This window comes from Trachymyrmex cornetzi, unplaced genomic scaffold, assembly GCF_001594075.2.
Source record: "Trachymyrmex cornetzi isolate Tcor2-1 unplaced genomic scaffold, Tcor1.1 scaffold487, whole genome shotgun sequence".
Classification (NCBI taxonomy): domain Eukaryota; kingdom Metazoa; phylum Arthropoda; class Insecta; order Hymenoptera; family Formicidae; genus Trachymyrmex; species Trachymyrmex cornetzi.
This window is the reverse complement of record NW_017299695.1, coordinates 170539-186795: the sequence shown is the minus strand read 5'-3', so window position 1 is coordinate 186795 and position 16257 is coordinate 170539. Positions and strand designations below refer to the sequence as shown.

At 27.9% G+C, this 16257-nt stretch overlaps 1 protein-coding gene across 1 annotated transcript in view; it reads right to left on the bottom strand.

The window, feature by feature from the left end:
* Positions 1–2785: 2785 nt before the first annotated feature.
* The window catches only part of LOC108765362 (octopamine receptor beta-1R), a 45641-nt gene continuing 32169 nt past the window's right edge, over positions 2786–16257 (bottom strand). Inside the window, exon 2 of the mRNA XM_018514039.1 lies at positions 2786–3011. Within this exon, the coding sequence (XP_018369541.1) occupies positions 2786–3011 (226 nt within the window). The remainder of the gene's footprint in view (positions 3012–16257) is intronic.

Sequence of the window (16257 nt, the reverse complement as noted above, 5' to 3'; positions counted from 1 at the left end):
AATACGTTTTGTTTAAAGATTGGTTCTATGCCCTTTTTAATTGTCATATTGTTTTATACATACGGAACCTTATAATTACTTATTTAAAATAATAAAATTATTTATTAACCTTAAGGCTGCCGGAAAGCCGATATATCGGCTCTGGAGAAAAATAATTTTTTTCTGTAAGAAACATATGTAAGAAAAAAATAGAAAAAAATAAAAAAGGAAAAATGAAAAAAGGAGCTACATAAATACTCTCTACGTCCACGTCGTTAGCTCTGGGTAATTCTAAAGGAGAGTTAAAAAACCAAAATATTTTTAACCACTTTTTGATGGAAAAATTAATGATCGTGAAAATTTTTACAATTTGACACTACCATCAAATTCAGCGCCCTTAAAAACCCTTATTAATACTTATTAAAAAATTTTATGATTCAAAATTTTTTCTATCCTGCCGGGAAACCGATATATCGGCTCGGCCTATGATATGAACTTTGTATATAGTTGATACATGATACAAGACACAAATTTGGCCACTTTTAAAGGACGGTTTAATATCTCAAATCCCGGCAGTCTAAAGGTTAAAAATTATATTTCTTATATTAAATTTTTTTTTATATTCCTAGTAGATTTTGTAATAAATTTTATAGTAGTCTTTTAATTTAAGTTACAAGGATAGAAGGTTTCGTTGAAAACTGTTAGAAAATGTCAGATACCGAAAAGTTGTAATAAATTTAGATCTTTTTCCATGTTTTCGGTTGAGAGGCAATTTATTTCGAACTGAGCAAAGAATCCGTAGTTCAAAGAAAATGCATGAAAGGCGGCGTATATACATATGTAAGTCCATCAGTATATGTTCGATTTTGCAATTCTTAGCATACACAAAATCCTAAGTAATTTGGAAATGATATATATATTATATAAATAAAATGTCGGAAACTGCGAATAATTCTGTATATTGCTATGCACGATCATCTATTTATTAAAATCTTCATAATATGTTTATTTCTTATAATATATTTATTACGATGAAAGAATACTTAATTTTCTACGATTATATAAAATCTCTGACGGATTCTATAGAAGTTTGATGAATGCAAGTAATTTTCAAATGTCTTTTTGTATAATCATCTGTGATTTTATAAAATCACATACAATTTCATGAAATTATTAGTAATTTTATAAAATCTCTATTACGGATTCTTAAAAAAAAAATTAATTGGTTCCTTCATTGATGATACGCGATGTTATAACGTCATTAGTAAAGAAGAACATCATTAGATTTAGATGAAGACACTTAATTTCGAATTTTTATTATGCATCAACATATAAAAATTCTTGTTTTATTTTTATTTATCATTGCTTTACATTTTTATTGATACGAGTATATTGATATTTGTGACAACAATAATATTTTTCACTTGAAAAAGTTTTTACATATTGAGTTAGTAAGATCGCTCTATATTAAGCAATTAACGAACAGTTGGTGTATACAATATTTTCTTTTCTCCTCTTTTTTACTTTTTGCATCTCGTGTTGTTTGCACAAAACGAGGCAAAATGAAGATGCATTCTACACGCGCTACATCTCATGTAGTTCTATTTATGCTCAAAATTAATTATCGAGTTTCACGACTAGTCTTTCGTCGGAAACGTGCCATTGTTTAAAATACTTTACTAAATGAAATATTTCTCTCGACGAACTTTTTATCGAATTCGAAGTAAAATAGAACATCTGTCAGTGGTTCCTTTTGTTTCTTAACAACCAATATAAGCAGTATTAGAATAACAGTACACGGAAAAAACGGTTTTACTGAAGTATTTAAAAATTTAGCTCGATGTGTACAAATCTGAACACAATTTTGTTTTGACTCATCAAAATAATTTTATAAACCGATTAATTATATATATATATATATAAAACAAGGTGTATAATATCATCTTTTTCCTTTTTGCAGTGCAAATAAAAGGATTTTTAATTAATTTAGCATAATAAAGATAATTAAAACGATTTTAAAAGTCAAAAAAATTATACCAGTTTCAGTGAGTATGCGTGTGTCTTTTAAAAGCGTTTAAGAATCCTCTCAAAGATAACGCAACGTCACGCCAACGATTTACCTCACATACGTTCCACCCACGTAATTAACGAACCAAACACGAAGCGAACACGGAGCCAACATACTGCACGCTATTTAGCGCGAGAAAGTAACATTAATTACCGTAACAGATTGTATAGCATGTTTTCCATATGAGATACACACAGATAAAAAAATATTTTCGTCACATATGCAGATTACGTCTTCTTTATATTAATGATCATATTCTGAATCTTAATCTAAATTTTAATAAATATCGAAAGAAATTATTATATTTTTAAAATAACAATTATTATACTATTATATTTTTTATGTAACATTTTGTGAAACAATAACTTTCCTAGTTAATAAGCAAAGTTCTTTTAATGCAATTTTGTGTTAAATTTTTTAATAAATTAATTGTAATTATAAACAACAGTTAAAAATTATTTTTTCCTGATTATAACCTTTTTTCTCTGTTAGAATTTTATTCACATCGATCATTTTCATCTCTTTTTATAATAATAATAAACACAAGATTATAATATAGAGATTATTATAAGATTATAATGAATAGAATATATATATTATATATCGAACTATATAAAGGAGAGAGAAAGAGAGAATACAAAAATAAAACTGATATTAAAATTTCATTGAATCCTATTTGTATCTCAATTGAACTTATATATTCGTGAATAAACTTAAAGAAATAATATCTAATATACGTTACCAAAGGAAGAAAGGTAACCAACAAGCTAGAAACGCTGACATGATGATGCCGAGCGTTCTAGCTGCCTTCCGCTCTCTTTTCATTTTACTGCTACTTGTTATTGGCGGCTCTTCCGGTTGTGGCTCCAGCGACGATTGGTCCACGGTCGGTAGAGATGTCAAACCGGCCGAGATCCCATTGATCTGCAGATGTTTATTTAGCAGAGCGGCCGCTACCTTGCTCCTAAAACATAAGATGAATTATAAATTATTATATGATAAATAATAATTGCATAATTACTTTATGCAATATTATAAAATATCATAATATTTTATAAAATTTTTTTCATTTAACTAATATTTTTTATTTTATATGTTCACGAACACGCACACACAACACACATACGCAATCCAGAATATAACTTAAGAAATAGTTTATATAATATTAGTTCTTGCTTTAATTTATCTCTTGATACAATTAATATATTGAAGAAGAAATTAAATACATCAGATACATATAACTAGTATTAAATAAGTAATAATTTAGTACAAATAACATTAGAGAGATTGGATAACTATGTATTACTAATAATACTTGAATAATAATTTTAATTCATTACAATTGTCGTGTGAAATGTTATTAATAATCCTAGACGATTTTTATTATTGTAACAAGTCTCATTAGTTGATATATAATATTTATACTTAAATCTTAATCTTAACACTTAAGTCTTTTAATTGAAAAATAAAATTTTTTAATTAAGTAATTATATCTAAACGTATTACAATACGAATAAAAATACGAGAAAAAATTCTTACAGAGATTAATATTTTTTGTTTATTAGATTTATATATATTAGACTTTATAATTTATTGCGACTTGTTTCTTGCCAAATTATTGCTTTCTTTTTTTCTGTTTAAACTCGTATCACCAACGTTTATTCAACTTCGACCTTCTCAACCGCGAGTACGATGCACCGTTGGTTTTATCACTACTTGGCCGTTATCCAAATTTACTTCACGCTACCTTTTCAGCTTGCTAAACCGTATGAATTTAATGTCTTCCCGACATACGACTATTTTATTGTTACTTCCATTTTGAATTCACCGCAATACAGTCTTGAACTCTGACCTTCTGACCTAGATCTTTTATTGCAGCTTAGTAAACAATTTTACAAGAATTAATATATAAAAGAATTTTAATATTTTATTTTAATATTTTATTGCTGTGGGGATTATTTTATTTTCATAATATTTAATTCTTTTGAGATTATTTTATCAATATTGTTATTATTGGACAATAATATTTTCCGTAATAATAATAATACAATAATTTAGTTATACAATTAAAATGAAAAACAAAACATATAATTTGTTTGGTTACCAAAAATTAGAGTGATTCCTGAATTAGAACTAGGAAAACGTTACTCCATTGCTGAGAAAATGCAATATACGTATGTGTTTACTTTTATACATATATTGCTATGATATATGCTATGATATATTACTTGTTAGTGAGCTTTTGCGTTCAAATATTGCATTCGTTATTCGATTTGGTTGTTTCGCCCGCGCAATTTAACAACGTCCATTTCATCATACTTATAGCTGATTCATGGGAAAATACAACTTTGAATTAAACTCGGGTTCGCGAGAATTAATATCATAAAATATTTGCAAAATAGATGTAAGCTTTAATTTTATCCATAAATTGAAAGAAAAAACATGTTTATGTATTTAATTTTATTTAAAAAACTATGCTAATGTAGATGTAAAAGCTTGAAAAAAGAGAGACTTTACTCTCTCTCTCTATTAAATCTTTTACTTATTCAAATATATTTGATTATTTAATTTTTTTAAATATATTTATGTATATATGTTAATATTTTATTTATTTACATTTTAAATAGTTATTTTTCAAACAATATTAATGATATAAAAAACAACATATAATCATCATTTAATCTTTTGAGTCTTGTAAGCAGAGAGATTACAGAGAGAGAGAGAGAGAGAGAGAGAGAGATTACGTTTATAATAAAGATTTTGCATTCGTAATAAAAATTCCGATTATATCCGCGACGCAATTGCGAATAAAATAGGGAATATCAAAGTTATCAAACTTTGAATTACTAATTAGTATATCCTAAATAAGTAGTTTATAAATGAGTAGTTTACAAATAAGTTTCCCTCATTACTGAAGGCAAATGCAATTAAACTTTGGTAGTTCGCCACTTTAACCCGATATGCATCAGCTTAGATAGTCGCGTAGATACTGAGCGTAAATATTAATATCTTGATTTATACATTTAAAGAGAAAAGAGAGAATCGCACACAATATATATACAGTGAGTGCAAAAAGTATTAGTACAAGGAAATTTTTTATAAAAAAAAGTATTATTTGTAGAAAATAAACATTAATTAGCAATTTTATACAATGAATACGTTCTGTTTTAACATAAACCAGGCTTGCATCCGATTTGCACAATTCGACCGATTTTGCCTATCGTCATCTCTACTCTTGTTTCATGGCATTTAGATCGTGCGGAGAAATATAAGACGCTCAAATTCAGGGATGATATTAGCCGTAATTCGTACAGGACACTGTAGGGCTATCGGACTTTGAAACATATTGCCTAACATTCACTGTTTACAAATTTTCATTATTATTATTATAATTAGTATTATGGTGTTAGCAACTCAAAAGTAACACTTCAAAATAGAACACGTACATTAATTAAGTTTTCATACTGAAAAAAATATCAAAACAATCATTTTTAATAAATAAATCAATAAAATAAAATATGTGTGTGTGTGCAAAAATAAAAAAACGATTTTCATTTTCAATATTATAATTATAATAATAATAATGAAAACTTGTAAACAGTGAATGTAAGGCAATATGTTTCAAAGTCCTATAGCCCTATAGTGCCCTGTACGAATTACGGCTAATATCATTCCTGAATTCGAGTGTCTTATGTCTCCGCGTACGATCTAAATGCCATGAAACAAGAGGAGTGAGGATGATGATAGACAAAATCGGTCGAATTGTGCAACTCGGCTGCAGGCTTGACATAAACAAACGAGCTTCGCATGTATTTCTGATTTTAGAAGCTAAATTTCTCGATTGTACGAATACTTTTTGAGCATCCAAACAATACAATTTTTAATTTTCGCTTATTTTTTATATGATATATTTTCTATAATTAATACACATCTTTTTGGTATAATTTTAAGAAACATATACAGTCTAGTTTATTCTTTATAAATAAATTGTTAATTACCCAGCAAAAAATGATCGTCAATTAAACGTCAAATTGGTGTCGAAATCAAATTGATGTCGAAATCATTGTATCGATATCGATTCGACATAAATTCGATGATTCATTTCTTGCTGGATAAAATTTACTTTTTAAAAATAAAGTTTTTTTAAAAAATATTTTCCCTGTATGAATATTTTTTGCACTCACTGTATATTTATATAATGTAAGTTATAAAATTGTCTCTGAATCAATGTAAATAATTATTGTACAATAAGTATAGGTAATTACAATAAGCACAGTAAACAATTTTTTTCTTATAATGGTAGCCTACAAAATAAATTTAAATTTACATACTTCATTGTTTATTAAAAAATAAATCCAAGGTCAATCTCGTAACGTAATAAACTGTTTATATAAGCTAGTTCAATTAAAAAGTTCGAGATCAACTGAAGAGTTTCGATATTACTTCCATATTACTTCACGAACCTCGACAACCACGGCTTGTAACAAAAAGAATATCACACGAACCTCGTATTTCAGTTGCGAACTTGCGTTCCAAGTTACACTCGTTTTCGAAACAGGAGCAAACTTGGAAGATGCTTCTTGACTAGCTTTTTTTTATAAACACTCGCTACGGCATAAGGAGAACGTGGAAAGCATTGGCTGAAGCTAAATTAGATATTATACGAGCACGAAGAGATTGAAAACTTCTGAGATCCTATCAAATAAACAATCATGGCATTCTTGTCGATAAAAATATTTATCGTCTTCACAAAATTTGAGATTTTTATCACATTTAAACTTTATCAACTATAAAATTTTTAACAACATCATTGTCAAAGCGTCGAGATTTGCGTATCTTAGTTTCAAGAATTATTATTGCAATTTCATTATTATTATTATTTAATTCTAATGTTAATGTTTAATTTTCTTATTTAATCTTATTATCTTTAGTCTTATTTTCTTCATTTTACATTTTTTACTTTTATAGACATTATAATTTTATAAACATCGCCAGACGCCAATTTAAAAACATATAATCGAAATTAATTCGCGGTTCCACTGAAACCTTGCGCAGTATATTTGTCTTCATTAAATCGAGACTTACCGCCGCATTACGCTCGATTTAGAATATAGATACATTTAGCCGCTGTATAGTTATGCGCGGTATTTCGCTGCTATAAGGATAGTCCGATCGTAATTCGCGTGAAATAAGACCGCCGATAGCGATAGCGGTGGTGAAATATCCTTCGTAAGATTACCATGGCAAGATCATTTATCGTCCGTCTTATGCAGTTACGTTAAATGAATGTTTAACAAGCAGACCGTGAATGTATTTTAATCTCTCGTTATAAAATAAGATATAATATAAAAGCTAATAGTAAAAGTCTTTAATTAATCTATGTATGTAACAAAAATCGTTTTCTTCTTTCTATTTATTGTTATACTTGTTATATATATATATATATAGTAGCCGTATAGGGTAACTCCGGCAAATACGCCGCGCTGGGATTTACGCCGCAAAAGTCAGAAAAAATAGAAGGAATGGGAGTAATTTTCCTGCAACTACTCTGTTATCTTTACCTTTATATTAAATTAGTATTGTGTTATGATTTCAGTTTCTTACTATTAATATTAATAAAATTATTGTGAGTTGAATCGATTTGTCATTGTAATAGGTAGTGCCATAAATTATAATCTATACACAAAATGATCACTGTAGGGCGCGTAAGAGACTTAGTAGTTATTTTGTGATACATAAGTGTAGTAGAATAGTAAAGCATGTTGTATAGCTAAATATAAGTGCTTTGCTCTTGTACTCTATGTTTAGTTTGTTGTATTGTATATCCCACCTGTTTGGGATATACGGCATCTTTAGCGGGCGGGATTTATGCTCAAAGCATACAAATTGCGCAGATTGGATTCAGTGCACTAAATGCAATAAACGCATTACATGAAATATGTACCTTATGTAATAACACTTGTAATATATGTAGGAAGATTGTAATTATTATCTATTACTTCATATATACATATTTGTCGTTCTTATTCCTTAATAAAATTTTGTAAACCTATTTTATAAGTTATTGTGTCATATTACGTCTTATTTACAAACATTATTTGTAAATTTTTCATGAGCCGCACATATCCCCCTCCCCTTATGAATAACGGTATATCCCCTATGGGATATATATATGGCAAAAATGCAAGGTGTGTGTGTTTCAAAAAGTTTTTTTTTAATACGAAAAATATGTATTTCGGATTTCTAATATTTTTTTCATAATAGTAGACAGTAAAAAGTTTTTACTGCTATAGTTCGTTTACTTTAAAAATAATACTTAATAAATTAAGTTTTTATTAGGTGCGACGCTTATACCGAAGTTACTCTAAAGCAATTGTAAAATAGTTAAATAAAGTCGCTTTTCAATTGAATCATATTTAAATTTCTGAAAGAAAACGGTAATGCTTCTCTTTGAAACTTAAATTTTTTCTCGATTGTGTTTTATAACAGTTAATATAATTTTGAAATTTTTTAATGAAAAAGCGTTCTTTGAAAAAGCGTTCTTTGAAAAAGCGTTCTTTGATATATATTTCTTATAAATTTTTGTTGATGACATTCAAAATTAGATAATAAAACGATGATATATAAATTAATATTTATATTATATTTATAATATAAAAAATGGATATCGATAAAACATCATTTTCTTGATAGAAGGAAAAGGAAACGAAACCTGTGTATACTTTATGTATACGTATACATAAAGTATACATATGATGTATACACAGCATACAGATCATAGAATGGAAAATCAGTCGGTCAGTCGTGAAAACGAAGCAGACGAATGAAACTTGTTATTGTGAAGCAAGGATATAAAAACGAAATATATGGCTCAGAACATATATGGGGTGATTATAAAATTCTGTCCTATACTTTGAATGTTGGAAATGGCTTTAGATAAAGAAAGAAATATATAGATTCAGATTATTTTTAGAAAGAGAGACTGCTTCTTTTATACCAAAAAATTGTTTAAAGACCTTTTAAAAAGCTACTTTTAAACTTTAAATCCTTGTAATTAAAGAAATAAAGACATCATATCAATCTACGGTTTGCACATAATTTTTTAGAATTAGATCTTTAAAACAAAGTATAATTCGCGACTTTTCTATTAAAAATTTTTAAGTTCCATCTCCTAAAAGAATTAAAAAATTTTTTTGTGTAAAAGAAGCCACTTCTAAAAATAATTGAATCTATATTCTACCTATTTTTCTTTTTTTCTTTTAATATCTAAAGCTATTTCCAAATTTTAGAGGATAGGATCTAGTTTAATAACTTCCCTATAAATATTCTAAGGTATATATTTATACAGCAGCAGGAAACACGGAAAAAATCTCTATATTACCGCAATTGAAAAATATGTACAGCTTATCTGATAAATCACGGTATAATCCAACAGAAAGATATTAATTTTTCGTGAAAAAAACAAACAAAAAATACAATAAAAACATAATTATGCTATTGAAAAGTACTGTGTGATATTACATGTATAAATATGAAATATCTACTATCTAAGAATACATCATTTAAGAAATTATAGGAAATATTATAATAAATTAAGATTTAAAAAATACAAAATGAACTAAATATATATATGTAATAAATTGTTTAACAATTGCTTTAAGAAAAAAGTAATATTATTTATTCATTTTTTCTAACAATCTCAGACTCTAAAAGAAATTGTCCAGTGGTTTTGGTACACCCAACATTTCTGATTCGCCAAATAAACACACAATAACGAATTCATGGGGATCTCACCGAGGAAGCTCGCATTCGATACGATTCGATAAGCTATAAGTACACACAGTGAAAAAGTTAGGGTGAAAGCTTTCTTCATCCTTAGCTTTGATCCAACTCAACTTTACTTTTTGGAACTTTTTGGAGATTAGATTACAAGTTCTCTTTGATATGAATGTCCGTTTTTTTTCGCGAAAATAAGTAATCGATTGAATCAGGTCCAAGATTTTTAAGGAAAAAGTCAAAGAAGAAGAAGAAGAATGAAAGAAAATTTGACTTCGGAAATGTGTGTTTATGAAAGAAGAATGATGTTGCGCTTCATGGAAAACATCTGGCATTTTATTGGTGAAAAGTAAAGGAATCGTGTGTGTGTGTATGTGTTATATAAATTTTTATCTAATGGATTATTTTAGCAGATTTTAAAAAAAGAATTTCTGAAGTAAATAGAATCTATGAAAGTTTAAAATATTGTCAAAGTAATAATTAAACTAATGTGTAATTATTAATATTAAAAATGACCAAAATTTGTATCTCAAAATAAAATTATGAATATGATAAATATAATTTTTTATATCTGTTAATTAATCATTTTTTTATTAATTGTCTTTTATCTTTTTGCATATTAATTCCTTTACACTTTAATGAAATCATTCAAAAGATTGCGAATGTTTGTTTTCTTATTTACTATTATAAATTATGTCATATTACTTATTCTTTAATTGTAATACAATTATTAAATCAATATTTGATGTAATAATCCGAACGTAAAAGATTATTGCATTGTAATTTACGTTTTATCACCCTGGAAATATACCGCGTATAATATTTTAGTCAATAATCAACCCTCGGAACAGTTCGGAGGCGTTTCGAGATCTTCCGGAACGAAGGCTCATCCCAACTTAAACAAGTGCGTCGCAAACTGAGCGTCGTGTCGTTTCCTTTTTAAACACACATGAAAATTTATTCCGCATGTGCTATTTGCAATTCTTTTCAACAAATCTTTACGGCGCGCGTGACCTACTTTCGCTGCTAGCCTTCGGTACACATCTCGACGAAATCCCACACAAACACACACGGTGAATTGATATTAGCCCGAGGACTTTAGCTCGTGATGGCAAAGTAGGCCGTCTGGAAATCTCATGCGGCTTGTTTGGACTATAGTGTAATTACACTGCCTACTGTGTGTGTGTGTGTGTGTATGTTTGTATATGTAATCATATGTAGTATATGTAATCATAAGCAGTTTTGCCACGTTTTGTTTCAAAACTTAGTGCAGTAAACGGAACAAAAATATTTGCATAACTTATACTTCTTATGATAATCTGTGAAAAAAATGAAAAAAGGAAACATTACCGCAAAAAGTTTTAATTAATGTATTAAATAAAGAAAAACAATACACTTTAATAAAAAGTGTTGCAGTAATATATTTTTTTTCGTGTAAAACTTTTTCAAGAAAGAAGGCTCTATAAGTATCCTTTTAAATAGTTTCATTAAATGTTTTCGTACAATTTATAATAATTTTAGTTTTACGAATAAATTTATGACAAAATTTGTAATAAATTAGATTTTGTAATAAATTAGAAAATTTCACGTGTGAGTCAAAAATAATTTTCTCAGAAGAACAAGGAATTAATTTTCAACTAGTCGGTAATTATTAGTATACTTAAAATTTAATTAAAATTTTACGATTGGTTATACTATCAATTATAATTTATACGAAATATATGATGAGTGGTTTAGTTATACTTGTTAATAGGGTTAATGTAGCTTATTGTGTGTAATGATAATTACTTTTAAAGTGTCCGATAACGAACACTTCATATTATCATAGCTGCAATCTTCACCGTTGCCATTGGCGACAACCGCGCGTAATTGAACTTCGATAATCATTTGATACGAGTTTAAGATCATTAAATATTAAAGACATTATTCGTAATTGATAAAATCGCACCACTAACCAACAATCGCAATTGATAATCCAAAATATTAAAAGGAGAAATAATGGTTTTTTATATATAGTAATATAAAAGGAAAACTAAAATAATTAATACAACATGAAGAATAAAACTGGAAATATAGGTAATGTAGACGGAAAATTTAAGTACTAATAAAAAACAGCTAGGCAAAATCATTATTATTTTCACTTAAATTTATATCTATTTTAATTAATTTATTTATTTGATATTATAGATAATGTTCATACATATTACGAAATATATATATATATATATATATAAAAAATTATATTGATATGTTATTGCAAATTTCATCATCAGTTTAATGGTATGCTTAAACGCCACAATACTACCGTCAATTTCTTTTAAAGTGGCGCATTTCTTCCACTTCTCGGGACTCACAAATGCGTCCATCGGGACTCATTGAGGAAAGAGTAGTCATCAATGAGCTTTTCTTCAGCGAAGAGGGAACGGATAACCGCATGAGCTTGGAAATTGGCAAGCGACATCGGAATTGCTAAAACGATTCCACCACCAATTCTGAGGTGAGGAAGAACGTGAGTATATATTCCAAGCACTAGGAAAGCAAGAGGAAATAACGACTGGTATTCGACGGCCAGAAGCAGTCCGTCGCTGATTCGAATTGAAAATGGGGTGAATTGTACGGAAAGTGAACCTCCAGGACCTGAATTCTTACAATTTAAAGTTTGATCCACGAAAGATTATCTTCCCAACTTCGCATTCTTGAGAATATATACATACACATATTTTTCATTATAATGTGCGAATAACAGTTTAAAAATTACTTTTCTTTATTGGAAAATTATAATAATAAAAGAATGGTTGAAATGTGCGTGAAAATCACAATGAGGTTCAAATTTAATTTTAATCGAGAATCTTTCAGAGTTTATTATACAATATCAATACCAGTTTAATATACTTTATTTTTAAAAATATTATTGATAAAAAGGATATTTACATTATATGTGTAATAATAAAATTATATAATAAAAGAAATTCTATATTTTTACAAAATAATAATAAAAAGAGTATAATATATTATATTTTATAGAAAAAATTTAGACATTCGATAATGGAACTGCATCTCAGTCTTCAAACACACAGAGGCGTTTGATTACAATGTAGACGATATCTAAAGCTCAATTAAGCGAAGGTTTAAGTTAAAACGCGTCCCGCGCGTGCAGAGAAAACTTCGATAATTCTTTTGACGACGAAAGGCAATTTGCACAAGACTCTGATGATGAACTTCATTGGCTCGCTATTCAAAAAGTGATTCAAAAGGGATCTGATTTAAAGATGTACAAGAATTCTTTCGTGACGATTCCTTAGTTTTAGCATATCAAAGAGAGTAAGTAGTACATCTGCATTTTTCTCTGACTTCTTTCTATTCCGGAGAAAAAGCTGCTCTATCACAAAGACAATGATTTACCGAAAGAACTACGAGAGAAACTACGCTTGAAATTCAAAATTGGTAATAAAAATGTATTGCTACTTACTTAACTTCGTGCGTATTTAATTTTATCAGAGAGGCAGTATGACATAAAAAATAAATCAAAATTAAAGTATTAAAATATTTTAGAAAAAATATTTTAAATCAGAAAATATTTATTTGGAGTAATAAATCGATTTTTAATATAAAAACATTTGACAGCGAGTCAATTATACACTAAGCTCCAAATTAAAATTTTAAGCGTTTAAGATTTCAAGATAAAATCTGATATAAAAAGTTATAAATTAAAAGAGAGTTTTAAATTAAAATATTTAAATTACATATACTTTTTTCTCTCTAAAAGAATTAAAGTGGTTAATAAACGAAACGTTAATAAACGTTTATTAATAGAGAACATGAGAGGAGATATATATTATATAAAAATGAATAAACATATCGAATCAAGATCGAAAAGCCGCTATAATAGTCATCAGTTACACTCGATGTCGATCACAAACTCAATCACTCTAATCTCATGCATCACGAGCAAAATTGGCGAACTCTTCGTGACACGTGTTATTATCGAGTGGCAGCTGAAGTCGTGCTGCGTGTCTGACCACAGTCGCGTCTCTTCTACTTACGGTTAGTTAAATGCGGCAGTTGATATTCCGATCGATCTCTAGCGTCTTCCTTATCATAAACTTTGCAGAAACTAAGATTACACATGTATACATAAAACGTATTCTTTTTATATGAATTTCATCGATTTATAGTTGGTTGTTTCGCAAAGGAAATATCATGTAATTCTGTTTTAAAATCAAGCTTATAACAAAGTTAAATTTAAAAACTAAATTTATAAGTGTGTGTGTCTGTGTGTGGGTCTATATAGATTCTATATATATATGTATATATTAGTCATATCATCACGATATTAATATCAATTGAAGTAACTTTATTTATATTTATCATCTCATCTACAATTTTTGATTTACAATTTTATAAGCACTTACTTTTGTTAATTATTTCAATGTAATACTACAAAATTTAAGAGAATATTTCAACTTAGAGCTTTTAAAACTGAGGATTTAATTTCTTGATGCAAATTTCAAGATATAATAAAAATAATAATAATAATGACAGAGAGAGAGAGAGAGAGAGAGAGAGAGAGAGGGGAAAATCGCTGATACTGACATAGGTCTCCTAAAATAACACCTCGTTATTTCTCAGAACATAGCTATTGCATTTTATTAATACTAATAAAATCATAATCTGTTTAGCTAATTAAAGAAGTACAAACTCAAAATTCGCGGTGTATTTGTGGCTTGTTTTTATATTAAATCGCTAAAAACAAATTCTATATAAATGCGAAAATAAAATTTTTATGATTTTCTTTTGCAAATTGCGTAGTTTAAATAATAGTGACTATATTATTGATAATATTACGTCATTTTAAATGCTTGTAATTTCCTAAATCAGTTTTATTTATATTATTTCTTCTTTTAGTTTTTTCATAATATAATTTTAAAATTAGGGTAAACCGCCACATCTGTCTGTAAAACAGTCATAAGCTAATTTAATTTTTATAATGTTGTTTTATAGTGTCAAATAGCTCTATTGGAGTTGAAGACAATCGTGCATATATGGAAAAACTCTTGAAAAATTCGCGTTACATATTTGCGCCTTGCAGAACAGCATAAAGTAAATATGCATATAATTCAATAACAATGTTTTATAACGAAGTGAAAAGATTCTGGAATATCTTATATACATTCACTTGTAAGTACTTTATACATATAATTTCTGTAAAAAAAAAGAATAGGATTACTTAGTGTTATTGCCTACTGTGTCAGTTTTGGAACCCATTTTTTCATTAATTATTGCAAAATTTCAAACAGTATTATAAAAACTGCTTATATTATCTGATAGAAGACACTTTTTAGTTTGTATTTATGTATTTAAAGTTTTATTTTTATCTTTTGTTTAAAAAATATTGTCTAAAAACAAAGTGGTATGTCGGTATCGGCAACCTTCGTCTAATAAAAATTTTTTTGCAGGTAAAAAATTACGGTCTAACATTAATTTTTTAAAATAATAATTATTAACAACTTTATTGACTGTTCAAAATTACTAAGCGAGAAATTTGTATTAATATGTCTAACTTAATTTCTTTTCGTCATCAGACTGCATATAGTTGTGAACATTATATGCTCCATTATAGAGGCCGCAACTACTGTAGCTATAGTTACAACTCGTAACATTGGACTAAGAGGAAAGTTTCGTCGTTGAAGTGAACAATGCAGGGCATCGTGACGAGAAAACTGATAAGCAAGATAAAGTTTTTATTCAATTTATGAATTTCTTAAAAATAAAAGAAAGACAGACGAAGAGGAAGAGAACCAGAAATTCGATAAGAAATTTATTTTTACATGTCAGATAGATAAATAGATGAGTTTGGAATAAATATAAACTTCAAATAATAACTTCAAGACTAAGAACATCAAATACATATAATAATTATTTAATACAAAACCTTTTTTTAAAGAAATACTTTTAAAGAGATACTTTTAAAGGTATACATATTTTTCATATTAACTGATATAATAATGATTAACAATATGTAGTCTCCTTAAAAGAGCGTTTATTATTTTCTAATTTTATTTATTGCTTGATTTATAGTTTCCTTGAGAAATACACAAAACACACAATATTATATCCTGATGTTCGTAGTTCGTGATCTAAGATAATCGAAAATCTATTAAGAAAAAATGTATACTCTAATCATTAAATGTCGATTTCGAATGGCTAGGCCATTTTCCTTCCGGGATATTTCCGTGCAAGCTGTCGTCCTTTGCAAGTTCGTATCCTTTTAACAGTGGAGACGGGGAAAAGCAAGGAGTAATGAAAGTGACAAGGCGGACGGGTCACGAAGTAATAATCTTTTAGATTAATGCCAGAGGAACTGCTAGATAATCCTGGGAAGTTCAATTCCGAGCCGCTAAAAGAGCCATCTCTCTCTCTCTCTCTCTCTCTCT